General features: G+C 51.1%; 1 protein-coding gene across 1 annotated transcript in view; it reads left to right on the forward strand.

Moving 5' to 3' along the window:
* FAM53B (family with sequence similarity 53, member B) overlaps positions 1-14,693 on the forward strand; it is a 35,462-nt gene that overhangs the window by 11,818 nt on the left and 8,951 nt on the right. The window contains 2 exon segments of the mRNA XM_009325868.1: positions 3-196; positions 199-541. Coding sequence (XP_009324143.1) covers positions 3-196; positions 199-541 — 537 coding nt within the window.

Genomic DNA, 14,693 nt, shown 5'->3' on the forward strand with positions numbered 1-14,693 from the left:
AGACGGCCAGCACCTGCTCCGTCACCAACCTGATCAAAGACCTCAGCCTCAGCGACCCCCACGGCAACCCCTCAGCCCCCCCCAGCAAGCGCCAGTGTCGCTCGCTCTCATTTTCAGATGAAATGTCGAGCTGCGGGACCTTGTGGAGACCCTTAGGCTCGAAGGTTTGGACCCCGGTTGAGAAACGGCCTTCAGCCTGCCCTCGCGGTCCAACCCACTCTCCTGCGAGCATCCCGCCCTCAGCAGCCGGCTGGGATGCCAGCTAAGGAAATCGGCTACTGGTGGGCACGGAGGAGACCGGGTGGACATGCAGAGGTCCCTCTCCTGCTCACACGACCGCTTCTCCTCCTCGGAGTACGGCTCACCCTCGGCAAGCAGCACGCCTGCCTCCACACCGGAGCTGGAGCGACGGGCTGGCGGGCTCTCCCGAAGCCGTTCACAGCCCTGTGTCCTGAACGACAAAAAGGTCGGGGTCAAGCGACGGAGACCGGAGGAGGTTCAGGAGCAACGGCCCTCACTGGACCTCGCCAAGATGACCCAGGTAAGAGGTGATGGTGCTGTCCCTGCGAGGGCCCTGCAGACAGGGCTTAGCAGCGAGGTGATGCTGTTCTCTGCTTTGCTAAAAATCCTTTAGCATCCTCCTGAGGTGGGTCTGTGGTGTGCAGAGTAACACGGGTGTTATGGGGAAGTACAACCTTCTGTCCAAGCAGGAAACCCGTTCCCCTCCAAATGGATTTCTTTAATAAATCCCTGCATTTCTGTTCTGCACTGATTTTTCCACTGTGTCATTGTTTGCTCCTGGCATGCGTTTCAAGCAGGAATACGTTAAACCCCACATTTTTGAGTTCAGGAGAGAGGAGCCCTGAGTCTGCTGTGAGGAGGTGAAGGCAGCACCCCAAGGCACCTAGCCCTGGCTCCGTCAGGAGCTGAATTCATACTGCTATGGGCTTTACTTACTGTTAGCCTCTGTAATTTTCCACTCTGGAGATGTTATCACGTTTCATTTTCAGTTGCAAACACAGAGCACAACCTCCCTCTTCAATCTGCCGTGCAAAGCCAGATAACAGATCTGAAGTGCAAATCAGGGAGGATTTTGCTCCTGGGTCCTCTCCCTGCAAGACCAAGTGACTGGACCAAGAGAGAGCCAAAGCGAGAGGCTGCATCGAAGGACAGTGGGAGCAGCGTTTCCATTTCACGCTCATAAGATTTCTTTTTCTGCTGTTTTATGATTTGACATTTCCCACATCAATAATTTATAGTCGTAAAGTCAACGACACCACCAGCTCTGTGTGGGATGGAGATAGCAGCGCGTCTGAAGACCCCAGGGCTCCTGCTGTGGGAGCAGGGGGTTTGCCCTGGCTGCTTCCCAGGGTGGGCTGTCACCTTCTGCCAGCCAGAAAGCTTCCCCCGTGGTTTCGGTTCGATGTGGTCACCTTCTGTACAGTGCTGCTGTGCTTCATCCCAGAGGCAACCGTGTTGGGAGCATCTGCCCTGATTTTCTTTGTACAGCTGCGGCCGGCAAAGCCCGCCTGGTGCAAGGCATCCTCTTGTTCGCAGGGAAACTGCTGGCAGGAATTCATCGGGTGGTGTGGAGAAACAGCCATGGTGTTTCTCCCTTTGCCGTTCCCCAGTGAGGTGACATCCAACGCTGTATGTGCATTTTCCCCTCTTACAAGAACACGATGTATTATGGCGTTTCATGCCTGGCAGTGCAGAGGGTGTTTGAAGGAGTGCAGCGGTGTTGGAGGAAGAGATGGGCTTCTCCTCCTCCAGAGGAGCTTAGAGGATAAAATGGGTGAGGGAATCACATATTTGGGTGATAGCAGGGGAAAAGCACGAGGGTTGCTCTCGTCTTTTGATAAACCACGCCAGCAACGTTTAATATGCTAAGCTTCTTTTATTAACTAATAAGCTGGACGGGCAGTAAAAACAACTTACACATGTTATTATATTTTACTAGCTGCAGGTTGGAATAGCACAATTGTCCCCTCCTAATTCTCTCTGTACAAGCAGCCACTCGTTGCTTCACCCGTATGTGCAGTGCAGGATGTCCTGTAAGCCCATGCGGGAGTTCCTGGCAAACCAAAGCCTGCAAAAGACCCAAACTGCCTCAAAACCAATGGTGGGGAGGGTGAGGCTGCCCCTTCACTGCCTGCCTTCCTGACCCTGCCCGGAGCCCACAGGCACGGAGCCCCACGAGCTGCCACCGCAGGGAGGGGGGCAAAGGTGACTGTCCCCAAATTGGTGTCAGACACGCGGGGAGCAATGCGAAGCAATGGCCACGTCCCTCCAGCTTGCTCAGAAAGCGGCTTCGCCACTTGTTCCCAGGCAGCTCCTCACTTTAAAACCAGCGTGTTAAAACTGCCTTTGCCACCGCATGCTGATGACTGCAGGTTTCCTCGAGTCTCTGTTACTAACCTGCTGGCGTGAGAGGAGGTCCGTGGCTGCGGAAATGGGCCGACCAGGTGCATTTGCTGGTGCCCACGGTGCAGAGCGGCCAGGGAAAAAGGGGGAAGGATGCGGCCCCAAGCACAGATGCTGGGGCTGGGAAATGGGCTGCTCCTCTTTCTGCGTGCCCAGCAGTGGCCAGGGAAATCTTCCTCATCCACATTTCCTCCGACGGCATTTTCTGGGGCTGTATTTGGAAATGCAAAGCGTAACTTGCATTTGTACTTCTCGTGGGGGTTTGCATACACACAGAGGCATGTGTGCAAAGGTTGATGAGGAGCCGTGCAGAGGGTCATTTTTGCGTATCCCTGGGTTTTGCTGCATTGGGGTAATTTGGCATGGAGACATGTTGGTAGCATGTGTGGTTGCGTGGGTGCACAGGTAACAAAATCCAATGCAATATCTGTGCGCACGGAGCCGGTTGTGCACGTGCCAGCGAGTACCTTGGTTCAGTTGCCCACTGGGGTGTCTGCTTGCCATGACCAGTGGTTTGGTCTTGCAAGGCTGAACGTGCCAATCATATCCCTCCAGACAAGCTGCTCAGTACCTCGGGAGGAGGTGGAGGTGATCATCAAGACCTTTTGGGATGACACCAAAACATTGAATGAGTTGCAAAGCCTCGGTATGATGCACGTGTGCCCCAGCTGCATCTGCTGGAGTGCTCACGGCTGAACAAAGGGAAGAGATCAAAGGGACGGGACTATTTTTATTCACCTGGCTATTCTGAGAGCCTGTGCAATGGTTACCGTCTCCGAGCGGTGCTTGCGCCATGGTAAGGTGAGCATTTTGGAGGCTCTGGGAGGGCAGAGCAGAAGTCATCTGTTCTTCTTTGCTCATCGCTTCATTCTGGGCCAGCTTGCAGGGGCACCAAAGGAGAGCATGGGGGAGCAGGGATCGATCTTCCCATGGCCGCAGCCGTGGCAAGCTCCGAGGCTTTGATCCCTCATTAAAAGAATTAATGAGTTTATGCCAATGAAATGAATGAAATGCCAGTGAAGCCTTTTTTTTTCCTTTTTTTCCAAAGGCTCCTTGTGATTTTCTGCTCTTTAATTGCCGGCCTTTGCAAACGAAGGGCACGGAGGCAGTGTGGCAGGTAGGGCAGACCTTTAAACGGATCCCACTGGTGGGGAGGCAGCCCCAGCACAGCTCCGAGCAGATGGGGCATCATGTCCAGCTGATTTTGCTGTGAGTGCTCTCCTCTGCAGACTTTGGGGAATAAAAGACTTGCGCCGGGCCCTGCAAAGCCTCTTTTTGTAGCTGGTCTTCCGGCCTGGTGAGCCCACAGATGCTCCTTCCTGGCTCCCTTGGTGCCCATCGGGGGTTTAGCACCAGCTGTAGCTCATCTCCAGCCCTTCCAGGTCCCTGCCGAGGTCTGCGTGAGGCTTCACAGGCACAGCATGCCTGTGCACTTGGTTCAGTCCCTTGTCTGAGGAACAGAATCGCAGGTTAGGATGGCATCCTGCACCTCTTAACCCACCTCTTTGGGTTGGTCTTGGCCCCAGCGAAACAGTCTAAACAAGAGCAACCCTGACGGCCGAGTCCCCACATTGGCTCCTGCGTTGGACGGCTCTCCATCCCACATCCCCACGGCAGGGACCCTGTGGGGTACAGGGGTGCCCCCAGCAGGGGCGGAGGATGAGGCTAAAGGATCTAACAAATCTCAGCATCTGGCTGTTGGACTTGTGTGTCAGACCTGTGTATTAGGGGCTAATACATGAGTAAAGAAGGACTGACACAAACCTGCCTAAGACCCAGGTTCAGAAGGATGAAGGTACAGCAAGGCCCGGCAGGTTGCCCTTCTTGAGCATACTTGGGGAGCACAGAAGGCTTGAATCCTGCCTGGAAACCTCTCTGGACCACTGGGAGCTGGGCCACCGGCTCCCACAGACCATGCACTCAGAAGGGGGTCTTGCTTTCTGTCCCCCCCAGCAGCCTCGGGGTGTCATCCCTTCCCCAAATCCCTAACCATTTGCAAGCCATTCTTAAATCCTCTCACCAGGTTAATCCGAAGTGAGCTTCATGATTTTCAGCCGTCAGTGGAAATGTGGAAGAGAAGCAGTAAACGGAAACGGGCTGAGAAGTGGGGATGGCACAAACAAGTGCTCGCAGTTACAAAATAACCAGGATGCTAAAAGCAGTAGTGTGTCACCGGAGCAGATGTAATCAAATTTCAGAAGGGCTGCGGGCTGTGCGGCAGTAGCTGTTAAGCAGGAGAGAGGTGCAGACCCTTCTCTCCACACAGCACTCCTGGTGCTGCCTGGGGTCTCTGCAGGAGGTCACCGCCTCCGGGAAGGGTGCCTGCAAGTGCTTTTTGTGCTGATGTATAAGGTTCATGTGATGGATAGGGAAGGAGGAGAGTGTCCGGGCTCTGGTTTCCACCTTTCAGGAGGAAAAGGTCTGATGGGTGGCGCAGAGCCATGATGGTGGGCGAGGGGCTGCACACAGTGCAGTCCTCAACTCCCTCCTCAGTCCCTCCCCAGCCTTGCATTCCGGCCTTGTGTGGGACAGGGGACACGACGAGGAGACAGCGGGACCTTGAGGCTTGAAGCAGAGCTGACGGCTGGGCTGGATCAGTGTTTTCTAGCATCTCTGTCCTTCAGCTGCTCCCTCAAGGCTCCGGTGAGGCTCTTGTAAGACACAGATGGACACCTTCACCCAGAGACGTGAGACACACACATGTGTTTCCTTTGCAGTAGATGTGCCTGAAATTGCTGGCTTACAACTGCAGAGTTAACTAATTTAATTATCCCAGCTGGACCAACTGAGCGCTTCAGCAGTTAGGCTAAGCCTATCCAATAAGCTTTGCAAAACCCAGCTGTATCAGATGGCAAATCTGACCAAAATATTTCAGCAGGTGGGATCCTTGGGGCAGCCACGAGCTGCTGGCTCTGCCCACAGGGCGCTGAAGCCTGGCAGTGGCACTGGTGCTCCTGGCACAGCACTGACCTTCCTTGCCCTCTGAGGATGCCATGGGGCAAAGATAGCTTCTCCATTGTGTCAGACCAAGGGGGAAAGTTTGTCAGCTGGGAAACAGAGGGCTTGGCTGGGGAGATCCCAGGGGGTCAGCGGGAGCTTCCCTTTCCCTCTGGTGGATGCTAAGCCCAGGTGCACATTTATAATTTGGATAGCTGTGGCTTTGGCACAGGCAAATGACCCAAGGATGACAAAAAGCTAATCACTCATATGTCCGAAAGCAGCTCAGTCCGTGTTCCTGGAAAACCTGCAGCTTGAGGAATAGTTGTGTTTTCTCTGACTACTGTCCTCCCCATCAAAAAATCCCCCAAAGCGAGACAGTGATGCCTGAGCACCCTGTGTTACTCAGCTACCCTCAAGCATGAGATTAGACAAAAATAGTTGTCAGGGTGGTTCATGCTCTGCAAGAACCGGTATGATAAAGAAAGGGTCCTGAAGCCCTGTGCTGTGAGGCATGGAACGAGGAGGGGATTCTCTGGGTGCAGCATCTCCCCCCGTGCTGGTGGCAGCGAGAGTGATGGGCACCCCCCCTCCCATCCCCTCCTTGCCTGCCGGTCCAGGCTGGGTGGCCAGGGCCACTGCCAAACGCCCGGTGGTTGCTAGCACCAACAACCAACAACACCGTCACCAAGGAACTCTGCAACTGGGATCCAGCCCAAGGCACGTCCCATGGAGCATCCCCAGTTTCCAGGGAGGAAACTCAGCTGTGTTCGGGTGCCCATGGCAGCGGGTGGATCCCCAAGGCAGGGATGTGCTGCTGGGTTTTGGACAGCAGGGCTGTAGCAGAGTGGGAAGAAAGCAGAGCCGGGAGCCGTGCAAGGGCCAAGGTTTTCGTAGCTATTCAGTTATGAAAAGCAGTGCTGGCAGACTGCTCTCCGCGTGGGAGGACTGGCACAGGGGGATGAGCAAGATTAAGCAAGTTACGGTGAGCATTCTTGCCTTTGGTGGGGCGGGCTTTCAGGGCGTGGGGCATGGTCAGAGCCCTCCCTGGGATGGGAATGCCGTGAAAACCAGCTAATTCCTCATGAGCAGTGGGAGATGGGGAATAAGCACGCTCGAGAAACCCCTGCAGGTTTGGGTATTCCCTCAGGCTGCTTTTAAACCCTCTCTAGGAACGAGACTGGAAAGTAGGTGCTTTCAGATGAAGAGCTGAAATAATGGCAAGGTGTCCGCATGGTTGCACGTGTCCTCTAGTCTGGCTTTGTACGGGGTAGAAATGGCTTGTGTGCAATGGTCTTTGTGATTCAAAGCAAAGGGAAGCCAAAGTGTCCAAACTGGGCTTTCCAGTAGACCTCAAAGCATTTACTTTACAGATGGAGAAACTGTAGGGCCATACATACAACTGCCCCAGATGAGGCACGGGGTACGCTGTGAGTCCCTGTGCACTAACGGCAGAGCTGGGAACCGAGCCCAGGGTGCCGGGTGCCAGATCAGCATCCGGCTCTGGCAGCAGATCGGTTAATTTTTTGCTTATGCTGGTGACCACATGTGCTTATAGGCCTGAAACCCTGTACCATAATCAAAATAGAAATAATTTGACCTGAAAGAAATGTTTTCTTTATACCAGGAGGGATATTTAGGCCAGGCAGGAGGGAAGGGAGCTGCTCCTGGAAGCAATTACATGGCCACATAACTGGGCTAATTAAGAAAGAGACCTAAATGTTAAAGTTCTTCTGGGAGGGAAAATACTTGGGAAAACATTGCCTTTAGTTCCTCAAAATCCTGTGTTTGTCTCCTCGCTCTGCTATTCCCATAGCACAGAGAGGGGCGGTGAGCCCACATCGCTCCCCTTCTTATTTACTTATACGGCACCAAAGCAGAGAGGCTTCAACTTCGGGCAGAAACTAAATCGTGAGCACAGTTGTTGAAATAGCAACAATTTTTAAAAGCCACAGCACCGTGAAAATCCTTCTGCTCTTTTTAAATGCACACCAACACTATGCTTTGTGCCCCTTTGCCTTCAAACTGGGTATAAACCTGGCGGGACGCACTCAGGCGAGTGGGTGACAATGATGTGTCATTTAATTATCCCCAGTGTCCAGAGGCAGGTCTCTGTTCTTCACCCCAAGCAAGGAGGGTTTGGGTACCAGGGAAGCTGCCTGGCTTCTGTGACCACCCTTGTGCCCCTTAAAATGAGGACATCAACCATCCTCTCATTTTGGTGCAGGGCTTGGGCTTGCTTTCTAACTTCAGCTTTTATTCTCCCTTGCCACATGAAGCACAAGCCCAAGGAGGACAACATCCAACCTCTGAAATCCCGGCAGTTGTTCTGACAGCATGTTAATTAATCTCACGGCAGCATGCTCTCCTACCTAGGAGCAGTGCTCTCGGTCTCGCAGCTCCGGGGACAGTGTCTGTACCCGCGGGCTGTTATCAGAAATGGTTGGGATCAGAGTTTTCCATGAATTGGGAGGTTTCTCAAAGAGCTGGTTTTCTTTTTCTGATGCGGGTGCACCTAAAAAATATGGGAGATGAGCAACATTGTGAAGGTGGCAGGAGGTGGCTTGGACCCTGGCTGTCTTCCTGGCTGGGCTGATGTCAGCAAGAACGGGTGGTTTCATTCTTTGCAAGGCAGTAGGAGAAGCTGGCTGGGCATATTAGGTGAGAAAAATGGATTTTCTAAAAAAAAAAACCAGAGTCTGCCAGAGATGCTGTGTGGTGGAGAGACACCTCCTTAGTTTTCCTCTCCCATGGTCTGGTGCAGTTCTTCTCCAAAGGGTGCCTTGCTGTGCCGGTGACCTGGGGACTTGCCAGCTGTCTCCCGCCTCCGGATCTGCCGCTTCCCGACGTCTCTGTGTCGACATTTCCTGGAGGATTTGGGGTGCTGCGTGCCAAAATGCTTCGCGGCAGTATGAACGCTGGGTTTGGTGGCTTGTCTGTGTCATCTACGGGAAGCCGAGCCATGGGCCAACGCTGATGTTGGCGTGTGTGTGCTGGCTGAGCAGATTGCTTTCCTTCACACAGGCTCTGGGGAGCTGCAAGGGAGACGTAACATGTCTGTCACACCAATGATGGCCACCCTGAATGAGAATTTGCAGTCATCCCCAGCAATGGCAAAACGAGCCCTCGCTATCTCTTGCGCATTCTGTTTCCTGCCTTGTAAAATTTTGATATGGCTGTTACTGAGAGATTTTCATTTGTGTTAACACATTTCCAAATACAGCTATCCTTTTTACAGATGTTTAAGTGAATCATTTATATATATCTATGAAAAAAATTTTATATATATATGTGTGTGTATATATATGTGTATATATATTTCTTCAACCCCAGCCCTGTTCCCTGCAGCATGCAACTCCAAGCAGGGGCAGCCCTGGCTGGAAATGGAGGATGGTCTTGTAGTGTTTGGAAATACAACTTGCCATGGAAAGAAAGGCACAAATATCTTTGTGGCGTGTAAGCCGTAGCACTGTTGGCAATAATTGTCAGACGTGATGTGAGATATTGGTTCCTGCCAGCTGTAAGTGCACTGCTAGGGTCTGTGCACTGGTAATAAATGAAGGCCTGGGGTTGTCACCTGTGCCCTGTTTCTGATGGCTCCACAAGATTTTGTCTTCTCTGTGAGCCTTCAGAGCATTTGCAGTTTGAAGAGCTACGTCTCTCGTAACAAATACTGTACTACTGATGTCTTCTGCTCCTGAGTTTTCTCTAACATCCATTTACTTTGCTGCAAGAGTTGTACTCGTGAACACTGAGGAGTCCCAAACAGCTGGCAAACTACTTCTCCTCCTTCATGAAGCTCCTTATTATATAGTATAGCGTATAACATATGGGACAGAGAGTAGTTGCTATAAATCAAATAAGGCCATTAAAATACAGTATGGCCTTGCATCTCCTCGTGGTTATGGAGGCCTTCCCATGGTTATGAATTCACCATAAATAGCTATCTGCCCTGCAGGTGGGCTGTGAAGGTACTGAGAGGGTACTGGCAGCAGTGGACACCGGCTTAGAAGGTGGTGAGGATGAAGCACTGGGTGTGCTTGATAAGGAAGAGTTATAGAGAAGACTTTGTGCCTGAAAGACGCCTGTTATGGGAAGGGTGCTGAGATGTTGGAGCTGGGTACAACGGGACTATTCACGTTGTGTGCTGGCTGCTGTAGACAGACAGCGCCATTCATGGGGTGACTTCACCGTCCTCTGAGGAACATGTGCCTTCGCACTATGGAGTCATCTGCACCAGGAATCACAAGAGCATCCTCTTGAAATGTGGATGGGTGGTTCTTGTGTTTTTCAGGATTAAAATCAGCTTCAGCCTAGGCTGGAGATCCAGAGGAGTGGGGTGTGTAATGCTCTTGATGGTTGGGAGCCAGGCTGTCCCTGCCTTGTTGTCCCCTCCAAACTAAGGAGTAATGGCAGTTTCCATGAGGACCCATGCACGAAGGATGTACGCTCCCAAAGCTGAAGTAAACAGCCCACAAGCTTGGAAATGTTTCAGGCTGGTCTTGATGCTGAGTGGGGAGAAGTTTCAAACTGGAGGATGGGAGAAGTGACCTCTCCTCTCCGATCACCCAGCTCTTTCCTCGAGGGGTAAAATTCTCTACATTTTCACATAAAAGATTTTCTGTTTAAATTTCGGCAGCTTTCAGGCTTGCTGGTGGGGGTGGGAGGGGTGGCACCGATCTCGGTTGGCATCAGGACCCACTCGAGCCAGTGGCAAATATTGCCAAAAGGTAGTGACAGGTGAAAAACTGGAGGTTTTAAATTCCAGACGTGTCCCAGGAAATAGTTTGCTATTGATGTAACTTCTGAGACAGATTCCAGCTTCCAAGCCCCAGTGTTTTTTAAATAAACACAAATGAGAGCCTGCAAAGGTCAATTTGTGGCTTGGTGGGAAAAAGCCTTCGGTTCAGGATGAAAAGAAAATGACTCGGTTCGGAGAGTGCAGAGGACCTTGGAGGCCGGCTGGTTTTAACTTTGGTCAGACTATTACACATGCCGCCATCATTATTCATTGCCCTGGTATTTTTTTATTTAAAAACACAAGTGGTTGAAAAAAATTCAAGTCAATATTGGAAATTAGGCTTATAATGATGTTTACTCCTGGCATGAACTGTTAAGGGGGTTTTTTCCCTCCCTTTTACTTTGACAAACAATTCTCCATATTCGTTGAAGTATAGCAAACCTCGTCTCGGCTGGTGTCCACCGAGGCAGCGTAGACCAAGTGGCACTCACTGAAGTTGCCCACTGGCGCAAGCCCACATTGCTGACATCCTCCTGCCTGCGACGCCAGGGAGGATGCTCGTATGCTGCGAGGAACTTCACCCTGAAATATTTCCATTGCTTTCAGAGATGTTTTGCATCAGTTTTTCCCTAAGCTGCACTAAAAATAAAAGCTTTTGTTGGGCATCATAGATTGGTCTGGTCTTAAGAGTTTTATCAGGTCCAAGTGCATATATTTTTAATGTATAGAGGGCAATATGTTAAGAGGAATGGATGCTTTTGAAATTAAGGCACTGAACTGGAACTCGTATGCCTCAGCTCAGTTTCTGCCTCCTCTGCAAATGTTCTTCAAGCAGAGTTTCCCTGCCTCAGTTTCCCAAATGGAAAAATGAAGGCAATGCATTTTTTCACCTACCCCTGTCCATAAGCTCCTGAGGCCGTGCCGGCTCAGGTGGGATGTAATTTGGGTGCTACCCACAGCAATAAAACCTTGCTCTTAGGTATTGGGTCATATTGCTGCCAGAAGTAGCATGCAAAAAAGATCCATCTCCCTATAAAAGGCTGATTTGTTGGTGCAGCTCTGGAGTGACCATTTCAGGCAAGGTACTTCGGTATAGTCAGAGTATGCTTGTAGGAGGTGATTTATTGTAGCAGGCTCTATTTTAGTTACCCGACAGAGCTTTTAATAGCAATAACGTGTAATGCAATGACATCCATTGTTTTGATTTTACAGTCAAAACGGTCCCATCTACCCCAGTTATAAATCTGTGACTCACCAAACACAATGGGCTGAAAATAAATTCAGCTGTGGAAGCAGAAATGGGCTGTGCCCAGGGACGTGGGAGTTTCTGCCATGAAATCACTTTTCCAGCATGGGTCGGGACTTGTGCGTGTGGATGGGCTCCTCCGGCATCATCCCTCACCTGGGCAAGGGGGGTCCAAGTGCCCAAGGGCCCTGTGGTACCGAGGACCATGCACTGCCGCCCCCTGCTCCCGGCTCCATCCCCTGCTCCAGGCTCCATCCCGCCGTGGGGTCCAGGGACGCGTGGTCAGGTGTTGCCCCCTTGTTCACTCATGGGAGGACAAGGCTGGAAACACAAACAAAGCTTGGCAGTGTCTGTCCCAAACACACACAAAACTGATTGTATCCCGAAGATGAAGATGCACATCTGATTCACCACATGCTGTTTAACCCTCCAGTGCCCAGGCTCGTACGCTACGTGGACCCATAGAATGTCTTTGATAAAGCACAGAGATTCATGCTTGAATCAATCGACATGCTCAAAAGCGTCAGCCAAAAGCGGTTGTTCATGCTGTTTTAAAAAAAAAAAACACCCAAACCCCAGCACTCCAGGATATTTCCAGGCTTGCTGCTCCCTCCCACGGTTCAGGTGAATGCAGTGGTGGCAGGATTTGCAGACGGTAGTCAGATTTTTCTCCCCTCGAAGGTGCTTCATCTATCACATCTTCTTCTGCCAGAGGATGTTGGAGGCATTCGAAGGATGGAGCAGGGTGCAGATTTTGGATCTGCAGCTAAGCCCAGCGCAGCAGTGGGAACGGCTCCTTTGGGCGCAGGGAAACGTGGCCCTGGCCTCCTGGGCAGCTGGTGGTTTTGTAGAAAATATTTTTTCAATGCAAAATTTTAGAAGTGGTGGTCAGAAGTTACTTGGGAGTCTCTTGCCTTGCAAAACTCTCTCAAAGCATTTCAGAAAGCAACACTAAATAAACCAGGAGGGCAGTTCAGTTTTCTTTTCAAGAGAAAGATGCTCAGGATTAGCCTGAAATGGCGACTGTGTCAGAAAAGTGATGTGTACTTCAAGTCTGCATTTAATTTTCAGGAGGCCACAGTGCTGGGTGCGGCAGTGGGTGCAGGTGCCCATGGTGGGAGGTGGCTTCGGCTGCCCCGGGTAGCACCCATGCATCATATGGGGGGGGTCTGCCCTGCACTTGGTGTGTCCAGCTTCGGTGGTTTTATCACCTGCTCCCTGGGTTTTCTGCCTGTTTTCATCATGGGGCTGCTGCCTGCCTCACATTCGAGGCATGGGGATCAATTGGTATTTGCTCAGCGCTTTGAGGATGTTATTTGGAGGATGGTGACTTGCCACATGCCGCCTGTGCACCATAAATCACCGCATGAGCCATTGCTTGTCGCAGGTCCCCTCTCCAGAGGGAGGTACCCCAGGTCCCAGCTTGAGCTTGGAAAAACTGAGCCAGAGGCTGTGCCTGGGCTGGGGAGATGCTTGGTGGGTTTTCCCCGCCAAGACGAGACAGGGGCAATCCCAGCCATTGAGCACCAACTTAGGAAATGATTCCTTAGGAGCAGTTATGGATACATGACTCCAGATTACTTACTCCCCTCGCATTTTTAATCCAACCCAGCATTAATCTGATGCCTAGGGAAAAACAAGGTGGATACCATTATCACCTTAAATTAGTCACTGTGTGCTAAGCCTGCTCCCTATGTGTTGCAAGAGGTGAGATGCTGGCACAGGGGACTGTTTGAGATTAAGTGCACCCTTGCACCTCCTGCCTCACATTTGATGTCCCAGATTTACACACCGCAGCGCTGCCTTTCCATAAATTCTGGTTTATGGTCATCCATGACATGATTTTATCCCTTTACTGGCTGGTAGTTTCTTTAACGGCACTGCTGATGCTATGAGATGCTCCACACCTGCAGCCATCCGAATTCTTCATCGCTGCGGTCCGTCCTGCTCTGCATCTCCTTGGCACGGAGGACACAGTGTCCTGCTGCATTGATATCATCCCAATGGGGAGTCAACTGTTTGTCTCAAGCACTTTGGGGCATATATTAATCAAAGTGCTGGTGCAAATACAGGCTTCATGTCGCTGCCAGGGAGGTGGTGTCAATGAGGTGACACTGTCCCTGTGCTGGTGACAAGGTCAGTGTGGGACGTAATGCTGGGCATCTGCTGGTACTGCTATGTGAATTATAGCAGGAGAAGTTAGGTGGAAGTGTTCAGCTGGAGCAGGTTGCCACTGAAAAGGGCTGATTCGGTGAATTGAGAGAGTTGCAGAAAGCATTTTGCTAAAGGAATTGAATGAGAGATTTTTGGAAGTTTGGTTTTAATTTCTATAAGGTCTTGCTTTATAATTTAGGGCATGAAGTGAGACCACAGTAGTAGAACAGAAATATTATTTCTGTACTGAAAATGATGCAAATAATATGAAAATGGTGTAGGACTGAGATTCTCAAAAAATGTGGTTTAAAAAAAAAAAAAAATTCCATAATAGTGATGTTTCGTCCTAACTTGGGACAAGTCAAAATACCAGCATCTCTGAATTTCCCCAAAAATGAGCCCCTCCAAACCCTGAAGTTTTGCGAGCTCTGGGGACGAGCCAGGTTCAGGCTCACCATTGCTCATGCCAGAACCACTCCAGTTAAATCCATCACGTTGCAATAGCATCATCGGGAGAGCAGCCCGGCCCCGATGCCACCATCTCTGCTAGGCTCTCAGCAGCACTGACCGTGTCGGCGTGAGCGCCCTGTGGTGCTCCAAGGATGCTCTGCTGCGGCAGGGAGCAGCCTCTGGCCTCCTGGGATGCAGAGAAGGAGCCAGGGAGGCTGCAAAAGGCTAGGCACTGGAGGGATGGACAACCTGGAAATAAATAAATACACAGTAATCGCTCGTGGGGCTGCCTAATGACCTGAGCGAATGGATTTCTCTCGCTCATAGCGAAGGGTTCAGTGTCTGTTAGTGAAAATATTTGTTCTTGGCAGGAAATGAGGATTTCCTCCAGTTATTGTTATGAATGGGAATGGGCCGGGATGCTGTGCTGGGGCCAAGTCCCCCCATGCAGGATGCTGCGGGATGCTGCACACGGGTGGGACGGTCAAGCCCCAGAGAGCATCACTGCTCTCTCATTCCATGCATAGACACGCCTGCTGTATTTCTCTGTGATTTCTGGGATACGTCTCTCCAGCATCTCCCTGGGGCTCTGTAGCACCACAGGGGTTCCCACTGGTGGGTGATATAACAACTTTTTCTTTTGCATTTGGGAAAACCCACTAAAAATCCTCACTGTTGTTGGGACAGCTAGAGAGCTCCAAAGATGAGCAAAACTGCAAGTAAAACCAAATTAACTCTACA

This window comes from Pygoscelis adeliae, unplaced genomic scaffold, assembly GCF_000699105.1.
Source record: "Pygoscelis adeliae isolate BGI_AS28 unplaced genomic scaffold, ASM69910v1 Scaffold4, whole genome shotgun sequence".
Taxonomy (NCBI): Eukaryota; Metazoa; Chordata; class Aves; order Sphenisciformes; family Spheniscidae; genus Pygoscelis; species Pygoscelis adeliae.